This window comes from Rutilus rutilus (assembly GCF_951802725.1).
Source record: "Rutilus rutilus genome assembly, chromosome: 17".
Taxonomy (NCBI): domain Eukaryota; kingdom Metazoa; phylum Chordata; class Actinopteri; order Cypriniformes; family Leuciscidae; genus Rutilus; species Rutilus rutilus.
Genome location: NC_140230.1, coordinates 16,946,415 through 16,961,039, shown reverse-complemented (window position 1 = coordinate 16,961,039; position 14,625 = coordinate 16,946,415). Strand labels below are relative to the sequence as shown.

General features: G+C 36.6%; 2 protein-coding genes across 2 annotated transcripts; one reads left to right on the top strand and one right to left on the bottom strand.

The window, feature by feature from the left end:
* Nucleotides 1–1,113: 1,113 nt before the first annotated feature.
* Nucleotides 1,114–3,875, top strand: aicda (activation-induced cytidine deaminase; the record flags this gene model as incomplete). The annotated part of the gene is made up of 5 exons (XM_084385800.1): nt 1,114–1,133; nt 2,606–2,771; nt 2,896–3,175; nt 3,282–3,397; nt 3,682–3,875. 5 exons carry the CDS (start codon nt 1,114–1,116, stop codon nt 3,742–3,744), a joined length of 645 nt encoding a protein of 214 aa, XP_084241926.1. The 3' UTR covers nt 3,745–3,875.
* A 5,762-nt stretch (nt 3,876–9,637) lies between these two features.
* mfap5 (microfibril associated protein 5) lies at nt 9,638–14,158 on the bottom strand. The gene is made up of 7 exons (XM_084385078.1): nt 14,087–14,158; nt 12,636–12,720; nt 12,486–12,515; nt 11,310–11,348; nt 11,147–11,234; nt 10,957–11,030; nt 9,638–10,103 (listed from the first exon to the last, which is right to left on the bottom strand). Exons 2-7 carry the CDS (start codon nt 12,679–12,681, stop codon nt 10,000–10,002), a joined length of 381 nt encoding a protein of 126 aa, XP_084241204.1. The 5' UTR covers nt 12,682–12,720; nt 14,087–14,158; the 3' UTR covers nt 9,638–9,999.
* Between the last annotated feature and the right edge of the window lie 467 nt (nt 14,159–14,625).

Here is a 14,625-nt window from a genome sequence, read left to right as displayed (position 1 = left end):
TCTGTTTTCCCAAGTTCTACACACATAGCGCATTGTGGTAAGACCTCAGAAAGACTTGTGGTCGGAAGGTAAATCATGGGAGCAGACAGATCTCTTCCAGATGTTCGAATTCAGACATACACTTACACACACTTGAGAGGGAGCTCATTGGAGAGCGGTGATTTCCCTGGCCGCAGAGTGCATGAGAGGGTGAAGTAGAGTGACTGGAGACAGACAAACACACGGGATGCCAACTTTAAAGTCACCAGGAAACAGTCAAAGACAGTTGCAGACGGAAACAAATGAATAAGCACGCAGTAGATGTGCTACTCTCCTTAACCAGGCAGATTAACCGGGTCATCTCGCTATACCTGTGCGCTGGTGTGCTTGCTTGTGTGAAGGTTAAGTGGCTTTTTGGAAAAAACCCACTGGGAAGGTCTCTCCAGGGATTGTGGTGATGACCTCCTGTAGTAAAACAAGCTTCCCCTGTGGGAAAAACTAAACAAGTGGAAAGGGTGCGGATGGAGAAAATCTGAGCAAGAGAGAGAAGGTATATGGGAGTGTTTGAGTTGTGTGGGAAAAATGAAGCGGAGGGTTTCCCTGACTGGGTGCAAGTCAAGAGATCTGGAATTTTCCAACTGGCTTTGGTTATGCCGTTGGCAGCAATTTCTGACGCACATTCTGGAGCAAAAAGGTTTGAAAACACGTCAGATGTTCAAGAGACTAATATGCGGTTAAGGCAAGGTCAAGTGCTATTGTAGAAACTTGAGGAATAAAGAGTTTAAAAAATAGATCATAAATGCATGCATCCTTCCGTCATGCCAATTCACAATTTAACCTATGCAACACCTCTTTGCTTTTCTGATTTACACTATCTTTTGTCAGTGCAACTAAGACTGTAACTCTTTTACATATCTCTTTAAATATCACATACACTGATTATTGAGCCGTGTCACTGTTTAAATTCACCTCACCCACCCAAACAGGTTTGAAAACCATTTTCACCCAATCAGGGACCCTCTTTCTTACAGCTATATGAGTATGTCATACGTTTTCTATACCTCCCTCTTCCTCTACCCATTTTTAAACTCTCACTGATGTGACTAAATGAGTTAGCAAGTTTCGACTTTCGGAATGATCAGCAAGCTGGACAGGTAAGTGAAAACAAAACAAGTGATAGTGAGAGACAAGGGGGGATTTTTTTATGCACTATGCAGATAAAGCTATCTACCCATCTTTATAAGAACTTATTAATAAAGGAATAAATCAATGCATTGGTGCATTCAGTTCATGCACTTTAATGACGTGCAAGAGCATTGACCTGTTTTCAGACTTTCTCCAGTTTCAGGTGGTGTAAATTGAAACTGATAGTTATTAGTGTGAATATCTGTGAGTGATTGTGGGAATTATTAGATGCATGTCTATTTTTACATGCACATGGTTGAGAACCAAGTCTAAACTTAACCGACGACTAATGACTGCAGGTGTCCCGGTCATGCTGAACAATGTGATCATTACAAGATGCTGCAGATGGGACTTTCTGAATTATTCCATTTCTATAGGTGCAAAAGTTCCCTGTGATGTGATAATATTTTATGATTATATTTGATGTGTGATTACATTTTAGATTTGTTACATTTGAAAGTAACTAAGAACTATTTTTAGCACAATATTACAGTTTATAAGTTATTATTAATAATGTTTAAACAGTTTTTTACAATAAAAATATCTAAAAATCTTTGCATTTGCAAGACATTTATTTGAGAATTGGAATTATGTATACAGATATATTTTCTGAAAATGTATCTTGAATTATGTTTATTCTTTTTTTAAAGACAGAGATATTTTTACTGGAAATTAACCCTCTGGTGCCGTTCGGTAATTTTTAAATGAAAAATTATATATATAAAAGTTACATTTTTTACTTCATTGGAATGGTACAAAACATTGGAATGGTTCAATGGTCCACTTGTATTGTTCCCGGCCAAAAATGACCACAGTGGAAATGAATGGGAGGTGAATTGTATCCATTGGAAACGTTTGGTATACTGCGCATAAACAAATTCTTACTGAAAGCTCATTTTTTGAGATATCAACCTCAATTTTGGAACACTACTTGTGTAGATTTATGGATTTGATTTTCTAACAGTTTTAGAGTAAAACATGTTTTGGAAGATTATATATATTTCATATAAAAAAATTTACATTTTCTTTTTGTGCGTTTTTTCTAACAATAAATGTAAAATGTATAACATCTGCCATGTGTCATGTTTAAAAAGAGACCAAATTTAAGTCTGCGCTCCAAAGTTAGTTTTCCAATTTAAGATTTATGACAGTTTAAATTGGAAATTTCATTTTCAAGTATGCTCAAAAAGTGAATAAAGGGATTATAACTACTATATAAGTATAATTTACTAGGCTACCATAAAATCCCCTAAAAATACAAAATATTAAATAAAAAACATTATTTAACTAAAATATAGTACAATCATTTAATTGAAATTGACACGCGAACAGAACCAAAGGGTTAAAAAAACACACTGATTTTTGCAGTGTGTACTCCATTATCTATTTTTAATGACAAATGTGATGCAAATGAATAACAGAGTGTCATGTTTTACTGCAGTGTTCTCATGACCCAGAGGAAATTCATCTTCCATTATAAGAATGTGCGCTGGGCCCGAGGGAGACACGAGACGTACCTTTGTTTTGTAGTAAAGAGACGCATCGGCCCAAACTCCCTCTCCTTTGACTTCGGACACCTGCGCAATCGCACCGGCTGCCATGTAGAAGTGAGGGGAAGATGAACTGATAATGAGAAAAGACATTATCATAAGGCATTATTACTGAGTTAATAACTTTCCTCTTACTCATTCTTTCTCCATCTGTAACCTTTATCTCCTGTTTCATCTCAAGCTGCTCTTTCTGCGTTACTTGGGTGCGTTGTGTCCGGGCCTGTGTGGTTCAAGTGTGGACGGTGCGAGAAAATGTTACTCGGTGACCTGGTTCTGCTCCTGGTCGCCCTGCTCTAAATGCGCTCAACATCTTGCCCACTTCCTGTCGCAGACGCCCAACCTTCGTCTGAGAATCTTTGTGTCACGCCTTTACTTCTGTGATGATGAGGACAGCCTGGAGAGGGAAGGACTGCGACACTTGAAGAGGGCAGGAGTGCAGATCTCTGTGATGACGTATAAAGGTAAATGGGGGAGGGAACAAAGGGGGGCGTGGTTAATATTTGTGATGCAATGTTGCAAATTACATGCCACACTCTTGTCCTTTATCAGATTCTGTTCTGTTTTTAGACTATTTCTACTGCTGGCAAACATTTGTTGCTCGGAGGGAGAGGAGATTTAAAGCCTGGGATGACCTTCAGCAAAACTCTGTCCGACTCGGTCGAAAACTCAATCAGATCCTGCAGGTTACAAATTTAATAATCTTAATATGACTTTGCCATTAAATTACAAGATTATAATGAATACTAACTAAATTCAATCATATCACTCTGACTATGAGATGACACTGATGTGGCCATTTATAGCAATATTTAGTCATTAATAAGAAGTGCCCCTCTTTACATGTATTCACTTTATTTAATGGTAGCTTTTGTGGATGTGAGCCATATTTATAGATAAATATTTGATGAGGTCAGAGGTCATGGCATATTTGTCAGTGCTAAATGACTTGCTTTCTTTTTCACTGTAGCCCTGCGAGACTGAGGATCTGAGGGATGTTTTTACTCTACTCGGGCTACGATCACAAATATGAGATTCACAAATCAATGAACACTGAGATATGAACCGACTGGGATGAAGAGAAATGGTGCTGTATTACCTGAGATTTGAATCCTTTGACTTGAATTTGACCTGATCTTGTACTGTATGTAGGCTATAGCATTAATGTGGTTATTTTGGATGTCAAAATAAAAGCTGTTTTTTTGGCATTACCATTTTATCTGTGATAATCCAGTATTATTTTTAGTATTAACTGTCTGTGGAATACATTCACTTCAAAATTCAAATCTGGGGTCAGTAAGATTTTTGTTTTTTGAAATAAATGAATACAATTATTCAGCAAGGAAGCGTTCATTTTATATAGTAAAGATATTTAGCTTATCTTATTTAGATATTTTAGCTTTTGAATAAATTTAGTTCTTTTGACCTTTTAATTCAACAAAGAGTCCTGGAAAAACATATGATTTCCACAAAAATATTAAGAAGAAACATTGATAAGAATTGATAATTGATAAGTGGCCAAGCGTTTTGGCCGTTCATTTACACAAAAATGGCATTTTGGGGGCCTGAAAATGCAAGCTATTGAAGACGGGTTTCAAAGCGCAAGGTTTTGAAAATGATGCCCTTACCATCTCCATGTAACCAACAAAAATGTGAATTTGTGAAAACGGTAACGTCATACTCATGCGTATTACATGTTCGCGGAGTGTTTCTTTACAAAGTGACATCGTCAACTACTGCCCTGGCATTGATAATACAGCCTTTTAAGTCATTTTCTCAGATCCGTGTGAACCGGGATCGTTTTGCCAGCATTGTTGTCTCTTTTTAGTATATTGTTGTCATGTAAACATACCCTAAGACACGGGAAAGCAGGATACAAGGGCTCAGAGTTGCAGTGTAACATTGAACATACAAGACTTTGCCATGAAAGAGTGAAAACATATGCAGAGATTAACCAATGAGTTAGTTCAGAGGAGGCCTTAGTTCAATTAGGACATGTATAGCTTTTATAAATGTGCCTTAGAAAAAAACATTACTGATGTGCATCTTGAGACAAAACAATGGAACCAATGTATTTTAAGATATGTCAGTGCAAGTTGCTTTCAGTTAAACCAGCTCAAACATGCATTTTAGTCTGGGACTATATCTTAAGCCTTGTCTGTGAAACCAGGGGTAAAAGTTTGCTGAATTGTCCCACCAACATTAAAATGAAATGTGCAAGTATATAACTTTAAATATATGAAATGATCATTTGAATGGCTTTGTAATGTAAGTAGTATAACAATGTAGCCTATTGTAACGGTTAAGCTCAGCTTTGGTTTCATTTTCACTGTGATCTGTTTCTGTTTTGGCTGCCTCCTCTAGTTAGTTTTCTTTTGTTCTCATTTCCCCCCAACTTGTTAGTTTCCATGGTTATTTATTCATTGTATGATTAATTAGATCACACATGTTTGCATTCAGCTTCTTATCTTGTGTATTTAAGCCTTTCAGTTCTTTGTGTTCATTTTCTGGTGCTGTTTGTGTTTAGAGCACAGTTACGCTGCTATTCTGTTTGGAATACTGCCTTTGTTTTAATTTATTAAAGCAATTTTTTTATTTGCATGCTAACCTTCTTTGTGGACCAAAACGTGATATCACGCCTGTGTAAATTCATGAATATGGTAGTATTTATTTTTATACCATTTTTGTAACTTGGGTCACTGCTCCACACATGTATACACATGTCTATGGCTCCACACACCAAGAGGTCCTTGGCCAGGGGGTTGAAGATTGAAAACCCATCCTAACATCCTAATTTGACCAAATTGGGTAAACTCAGTAATAGTGAAATTCTTATATAGCCTACAGCAGTTGTTTACACAGTGTATACATCATGTGTATTGTTGAGGCTGGTATGTAGGCTACTGTGTGGGCGACTAGTGCAACATTTTTATGCAGTTCTGCCCACACTAAACCAGCAGGAATTCACAATGTAGTCTAAAACACACACACACACACACACACACACACACACACACACACACACACACACACACACACATACACACACACACGCACGCACGCAAAAAAAATTTGCCGCCTTAATTTAAGTAAAATCAACTTGGATGTTTAAGTAATTTTAACTTAAATTACATTAAACTGACTTAAAACACTTTTTGTTGAATCTTGTATAACTTATACAAGTTGAACATTGCTTACCTTATTTTGATGAGTTGAAGCAATGTAAAAATCATGTTGTCATAACTTATTGATCATATAATTTTTTACAGCATAAGACTGAATTCTCTCCTCAGCCTTAAATAAATATTGAAGATCATACAGAATCAGAATTTTGGATCTTCTGGAAATAATTTATTCAATTTAATACGTTAACACTCTCAGTATTATACCAAGGTTTGAAAATAAGCAGCGTTGTCATAATTGCATCAGAAATACTGGAAATGTCTTAGCCGAATTATTGTGTTGTACAAAAGAGGTCTTTGAGTCAAAAAGAAAACACACTCTGATTACAATATGCCTGATGGGAATTCTAGTAAATTTGAGAAGATGAAGGTAACCAAACAGATCTCTCCTCAATATATATTGTAAATGTTCCCTCTGTATCCCTGTTTCCCTTGTGTCCAGTAGAGGGATCTGTTTCCCATCTATGTAGTTGTGGAAACCATGTGCTCTGAGGCTGGATCTAATGGCAAGTGAAAGAGTTCTTCAACCAGAATGAAAGACTGTCGTTTTGTCTCATGAATATAATGTACGAAACTACTCAAACACTGCTGGTGTAGAAAGGTACAAATCGCATTTAACTGCATTTCCGGTGATTATGGTTTCAAAACTGGGAAGAAGAGAAAGAACAAAGTAAAGATTTCTGTCTTCCATCTGTTTACAAATCAGTAAACATATTGTCGACATATTGTCTAAAAAATGTGTTATTCATGACCACAGTAAACCATTTCAGGCACCAGGCACAGGCCATAAATCAAATCATTACATCATTTCTATTTATCTCCACTTATCAAAACAAAGAATTACTCAGAGAATACACTTGTATCACAGATGTTTTGTTTCCCAGACAGGTCTTGAGTTAATTCACAGCAAGTTGCTTTCTGCAGTCTTTTTATCATGTCTGTCGCCCCCTACTGTTTGATCTATCTATAAAATTCCATGATACTACATGCAAATTGGCCACTTTGTTGTGTTAAAGTCATCATGAAATCTGTTTAATTACTATTTACCTTGACATATTGACATATTTTATACATTCATAAAAAAAATATAATCAAATTGTTTTCTGCAAACTCCACCAGATTCTTTTTCTACATCTCCTTGATCTATATGTCAAGGTAAATAGTATTGGTCATGACTTTGGCAGGCAATTATTAAAGAATAAAACAGCAAAGCAACATGAAAATCACCACAGTGGTACTCAGGGAGATGTCGAACAAGAATCTGGTGGAGTTTGCAGAAAACAATTTGATTAATTTTTTTTATGAATTCATCAAATATACCTATATAGCAAGGTAAACAGTATTGGTCATGACTTTGGCTGGCAATTATTAAAGAATAAAACAGTAAAGCAACATGAAAATCACCACAGTGGTACTCGGGGAGACGTATAACAAGAATCTGGTAGATTTTGCAGAAAACAATTTGATTAAATATTTTATATGAATTTATAACGGCTATATGTCAAGGTAAATAGTATTGGTCCTGACTTTGGCAGGCAATTATTACAGAATGAAACAGTAGAACAACATGAAATTCTCCACAGTGGTACTCGGGGAGATGTAGAACAAGAAAAGTGTTTGCAGAAAACAATTTGATTTTATTTATTTTATTATAATCTTTTTTAAATATGTCTACCGACACCAAACACCTACACCTTTAGCCTACCACGCAACCTCATGTAGACGCGCAATATATTTTTAAGCGTATAGTGTGACCGCTCTTCTCTGGAGCACAAATGGCGTGACCACAGTCCAAAATGGCACACTTCATGTGGACTCGCGGTCTCGTGGCCTTAAGTGGCCTTGCTCGCCAAGAGTACGAGTCCGTAGGGTGTCCCATTCGGCATTTCAGTGCTCAGAAGTGTGCTCGCGAGCGTCGCCTTTGTGCCCTCCATGCGGACTTCGGCGAAGCCCGCACTTTCGCACCCTCCGCACGAGTTACCTACCCCGGAATCATTGCGAACGCCCAATCAGATCAGGGGGGTAATGTTTCAGAAAAAAACTGAAGCTTCCCTGGGCGCCTCCATTGATTAGCAGACCATCACCTGCTGTTAGCATCCCATTGACTCCCATTCATTTTTGGCGTCACTTTGACAGCGAATAACTTTACATCTGAGGCGTTTAAAGACTCCATTTGTCCATTATTTATTTCTAAAAAAACACGAAAATGTATAAAAGGCTCCATTACCTTGTATCTTACGTTATGGCCCCGTAGAAGCAGTTTTTGTAAAATTAGGCTAACGATTGCGTCATCACCACGCGACTCTCTGTCGCATAGTAGGAAATTACCGTATGGACAGGAGGAGAAGTTCGCGGGCAATCGGGGGGACGTGGAGGCAAAATGACAAAATAATTAATCAGAATACTTAGCAAAAGTTTCTCCTGCTCCTAGCTCATGGACACCTCCTACTCACGCTCTCCGTCTCTGCAAGTTTCGGAAGGGAATGATTCAGATTTCTCTTGGCACAGTTACTAGAAGACAGCTCACGTCACATCTACGTCGTCAAGCTCAGTTTGAGTCTGCGCAGTACGCTCAGCCATCAGGAAGTGAGAGCTTCTAATTGACTTCACTTTTTCTCCGTTGAATCCAATGGGGTCGCTGTGTCCATTTCTTTTACTGTATATGAATCAGATAAATGAGGGGAGGAGTTTCGTGCCTGTTTGCCTGTCCCAAAATACACTCTCGCGTGCCCTCGTGGACTCGAGGCCAGCGCCCCTTAGGTCTGAACTTCCTGACATCACCAAGTGTGAACTCGAAGGAGGTCCACAAGGCCAGAGTGTGCTATTTGGGATCCAGCCCAAGTGAAACTGAATATTGAATAGAGGGCGGGGTTTTACTTAAGCACACCTCCTCTCCATCCCTCGCTCATATCAGTAATCAGACTGATGGTTGGAGGGGAGTGGTAAGGAAATTCAACACAAGCCGTCAAACTGATGTCATCAGAGAAGGAACACCATTCCAGAGCAGTAGCAATTTTCAGATTTTCATTAAAGATTACTATGTCAATTTTTTTATTTTTATTAAAGGTTGTATCAGCAATTTCAGGCCCAAAAAAGGCCCAAACACAAATGATTACATTCATCTAATCTTTCCTAACGATCCGCTAGCAACCCGCCCCATAATCATGCCGTCAAAAAAACGCGTCTCTGTAGGCAGCCTCTGAGATCTGCACACAAAAACAATTGGTTTCACCAACCACTCAAAACCAAAATAAATAGTGTTCCAACCAATCACCGACAGGGGGTGGGTGTTGTGAGGTTTTGCGCTCGTGACTCCGACTTCGCGTGTGTGCATGAACGCAAAACCTCACAACACCCACCCCCTGTCGGTGATTGGCTAGCGGATTGTTAGGAAAGATTAGATGAATGTGATCACCTGAAATCACTGATACAACCTTTAACTTGCACGGATTAATTGTTCACCACAAGACTAGTATTGTGTGCTAACAAAGTAAATAGGGTAAATTTTGATTTCATGACGACTTTAAAAGATTAGTGATTTATCCATGCTCATCATTTTTTTATTTTTTTATTCATGATTTTATATGATTACGATATTTAATCTGTTCTGGTAGTTTTCTATAATAACAGGTTATCCTAAAACCCCATGCTAAACACAACAATTACATCCTGACATATAAAAACAGGATAGTCCAGAACAAATTAGTCTGATCTTTGAGAGTAAAACATTAATTCTGAAACATATAAATGAAACATATAAACATTTTTATTTGCTATTGTGGATGTTGTCTTTTACTTACAGTGGTTGGTGTGGACATATACAGTATACTAGAAGAATATAAAGCACATATAGTGGTTATACAGTGAGCTTCTTTAACATTCAGCACCAGAGAATTAAAACTCTGAGACATTCAACCAAGCTTATTTCAGTTCCAAGCACAAACTTTAAAATGATATAAAGGTGATGAAAAGTGATATTGAACAGTAATGATTGTGTCCGCTTCGTTTGTTAGGAACACAACATTAAAAAATTCAACATTCAGATTTGTATTTGTTGGAACCAGAACTCTCTTCTTTTTCTCTCTGACTTTGTCATCCATCTGACTTTAGGCCTTGTTTGCCCAGTTTTTTGGGTAGCCACGGCGACAGTGTCTCCTAGTTGTCCTCTTTTGGCGTTTTGGCCACCCAGATTTCTCTCTACAGAGTTCAGCTGAAAGAGAGAGAGAGAGAGAGAGTACTTACCACCATAAGATTGAGTTTTTATTTTGGATCAAATAAATGCAGCCTTGGTGGGCATGGAAGTCTTCTTTAAAAATCTTTTTTTTATTGATTCTAAACTTTTGAATGGTAGTGTAAGATAATAAAGTCTCCCTGTAGTCAATCATTTTATCCCTTTAAACTCACCTTTGATCACCAAAATGACATATTTAAACGTTTTTTCCTTGAAACTTGAATGTAACTCTGCACCCTTGCCTCATTTAGTATATGCGGTTCTATGAATATGAAAATTAGACCCGCCTCCACTCACTCACACCAGCTCAGAGATCTACTTGTTGACGATCACGTTGACATGATTGGTTACAAGGTAGTTTGTGATGTCAGAAACACCAGAGATTTCAAACCGTGTTTTTGAGACTGCCTTTGGTTCTTTGCAGTTTTAAGGAGAAAATACTCAGCAATGGTGTTGACTTATGCATTTGCACATGGTTTGTCTCAAAGCATATTAAAAACACCACATAGACATATAAACAACATTAAAAGCTTGATTTTCACCACAGGGGAACTTTAAGAATATACAGATAGCCTACATTCTCTGAAAATAATCTTAATATTTTTAATAAGAATAATATCTCAATATTATTTTTAATATTCAACTATTCTTAATATCACACTGTAAAAAAAAATGTATGATCAATAAGTTGGCAACATATGTTTTTACACTGCTTTAACTTATCAAAATAAGTCAGTGAGCGACAACAATATATATAACAAAATGGTCCATTCAAAAATCACAAGTTCCAATTCACATTAGCGGGATGTTCTGTAGTTTGTGAGTGTCTCACCCATCAGGATCTCGTCTTGCTGGCACACGGTCCTCACACAGATCTCTTTGTTGATCACATAGACTCTTGGCAGACTGGAGGAAACAGATGTCATTTATTTCACATGCACCATGTCAAATACGTCAAATAATCGTTTTGTATGTTCAGCAGAGGAGAATGTCAGCAGGAAAGACAGTTCTGTGTTAGTCACCTGTAGAGACAGAGAGATTGAATACATCTCTTTATCGGTCGATGAACCGAGTACATCCTGGTGCAGGGGTATGTTTCCTCTCTGCAGTCTGTGGGACAGAAGCAAGACTGTTATTGTCTTGATACAAATGGCGTACTCGCATTTACTGCATATACAAACTCACCTGGTGGTGGCAAAGCAGAAACATCAATTTCCTGGAATTCTGGCAAGAAAAAGAAAAACACAGCAAACTAAAAATGTGTACGGGAGACCAGGGCTAGTTATCACGCTTTTGACTCAGGGTAGGTTTATTTCAAGCCAGTGTGTGTAAAGACGCATAAGTACTTTAAGTCTTGGCTACAAAAACACTAAAGAACATTTCTGCGTTATGACCAGGGAAAAATATACAGTTCATTTAACAGGCAAATGGGTGAGTTGCCACAACAAGGACTTTTGAGGTTGTATGAGAAGAATACTTTTTTTTAAATATGGTTTATACAAAATGTGTTTTGTTTATGTTTGTTTATGTTTTTTTTTTTTTTTTTTTTTTTTTTCTGCCTGGGGACTGCAGATGTAAATTAGCCTGTGGCTAACTCTGGTACAATGCATCAAATGGTAACATTTATGTTTGAAATTGTACATGGTCCCTAATAAAATAAATAAATAAATAAATAAATAAATAATAGAAATAATTAATAAAATCATTTATCTTTAGACAAGAGAGCCATTTTCTACAAACAGCAGTTTTCATCCTTTTTTAATTTACTACAACTAAGAGTGGCATTACAAACTAATTTAATGAAATATGTATGTATTTATAAATATTATAAACTAAGCTATATTTATAACAATAATATTTAACTAAAATTATTTAATTAAATATATAAATAATCTTTCTGAATGTTCTTTAGGGTTTACACTTTTTATTACCAATGAATTTATATGACTTTTATGGTCATTTGTGATTACAAGTGATTACAAATATTTTTAGAGGTTGACATAACTTGAAATAAATATATACGGTCATTATAAATATTGTCTTGATTTCTTTTCTTGATTTTTGTTTTTACTTTTTAGACTATTTTTTAGACTGTTGGAAAAAAATTAACAATACATTTAAATTATTGTAAAACACTAATTATTTATGAAACAGCTAAACAAATCTATATTTAAATGACAACAGATAAAACATGACAACTTGCCCCTGACATTAATGAAAATGTATACGTAATGAATAGATGTTTGAAACCAATGTATACTCCTGAAAACACACGCACGCACGCACACACGCACGCACACACACACACACACACACACACACACACACAATCAAAATAGTTACAGTGTCATAGTGAATTACCAGCTTGTTGTGCCCGGACAGTAACAAGTACTGTGAGAGAAGAAGAAAAAAAAAAGCAGAAAAGTTTTGTTGGCTGGGCATTCAAAAGGAATCATTCATTCATATTAATTAAATTAATTGGCTTCTGTTTGGTTGTTTTGATGAACTTACCAAAGAGACAACAGCATAGCAGCACAGAGACTGGATAGCTGCCCATCTTTCAGGGTCTTTACGGGGTCCGATCACAGCTCAGGGCCTGGAGAAAGAGAGAATATCATAACAACCCCGAAATAGCTTTCAGAGTATTCAAAATGAAAGTGGATGGTATGGAAGACTGTTTCCCCTTCAGAGCAAAAAGTAAAATAAATGAAGATTATAAGGTTATTGTTGAGATAAAGTAAGAGTTAATACATTACCGTCCAAAGGATTAGGGGCAGTAAAATTCTTTTTGAAAGAATTTTCTTTTGCTTACCAAGACTGCATGTACTGATAAAATAATATCAGTTTGATCATTGTTTTCTATTTTAATATATTTTAAAATGTAATTTATTTCTGTGATGCAAAGCTGCATTTTCATTATTCCAGTCTTCAGTGTCACGTGATCCTTCAGAAATCATTCTAATATGTTGATTTGCTGCTCAAGAAACAGTTCCTTTTATTATCAGTGTTGTGTTACTTAATATTTTTGTGGACATTTGTGATCATTTTTTTTTTTCAGGATTTTTTGATGATTAGAAAGTCAAAAGAACAGCATTTATTATTTATATATCCTATTTTTTGGGGATTTTGTTTTGAGAAACCTTTCACCAGTCACTATTTATCCGCGTGCCGGCAGAACAGATTTTCTCCTAAGTAGGCCCTGTTGTTAACATATTTAAGAGTCACCATGCACTTCCAAAATATAACCATTTATAGGCATCCTCGGAAGACTTGGACATATTATATAAATTCTAAAAGAATTCTGTATGAGAAGGCAGACCAATCTAGATTTCCATTTGCCTCTGACTCATGCAGATTCTCATTTATTGATGTCACAGAACATAAGTTCTCTGTTCTCAATCGCTCATTAAAGATATCAGTTACAGCTGTTCCATCCGTCCAGCTTTGTCTGTTTCCTTGTCTCTCCCCAAGTCTTTTCCTCTAAGCCTGCATTTCTGTGTCCAAGACATGAGCTCACACTAAAGAATGTGCATTCCCACCCCTCCCTGTGGTCTCAACAAAATCACACACACACATGCTTACATACACACACAGATGCATAAAATCACACAAACTCATAAACACATATCCACATGCATTCCCTCAGACCATAGTTTCGCCTGAAGAATCAATTCCATATTCATAAACTGACAACTCAAATGTGCATGCATCAACACACAGTTTACACTCACATTCTGCATTATTTTTCATTTGAAGTGTGTATTTCTTATACCGCTGCATGTTTTTTTCAAGAGTAATGCAGATTTTTACATATTCATCTCATTAAGATTCTTTACTACCCCCATCCTGAATGCATATCTTCTGTTTTACTGTGTGCATGTTAAAAGCAATGACCAGATGATGTGTTATGACGATGGTAATGATGTAATATTCTAAAAAGAATTTGTTTTTAGAATACTTACAAATTTCCAATCCTCTGTTGCTCCTTGTGTTTTTCAGAATCCTTTGGCTTTTACTTTCCCCTCCCTTTCTCTTCCCTCCCCTCAACATCCCTCCGCCTGTCTCTCTCTCTCTCTCTCTCTATTGCTCATTCGCTCTTCCCATTTTAATTCAAATTTTGGAGTTATAGCCCTTATAGATAATAAGGTTTTATAAAAAAGAAATTTGGGGGCTTGACCTTATAATTTGGTCTTGGGCCCTGCTTGGCAGTCCTGCATGGGTGATTTATTTTGTGTTCTGAACCAGAATATATATATATTTATATATATAAATGATGTTCTTCAACAATGTCATTCTTTTGTGAGAAAAGATATCTGCCTAATGATATTCATTTTGTAATTTACTACTGTTCCTACATGGTGAACATGATTTGACCAGGGTTAGGTGCTTCTATCAGTTTTATTCACCTATCATTTCCCTCTGATTTAAGGGATAAGTTATGGGTAGGGTTAAGTTTATGGGTAGGGTTAAGTTTATGGGTTAGGACTAAATTTTCAGACTC

Excerpts from the sequence above, each read along its gene's own strand:
- mfap5 (XM_084385078.1), bottom strand. The coding sequence starts at position 12,681 with ATGGGCAGCTATCCAGTCTCTGTGCTGCTATGCTGTTGTCTCTTTG. Across the intron at positions 11,349-12,485 it reads TGTCCGGGCACAACAAGCTG|AATTCCAGGAAATTGATGTT; the intron begins GTAATTCACTAT and ends TTTTCTTGCCAG. Across the intron at positions 11,235-11,309 it reads TTCTGCTTTGCCACCACCAG|ACTGCAGAGAGGAAACATAC; the intron begins GTGAGTTTGTAT and ends TCTGTCCCACAG.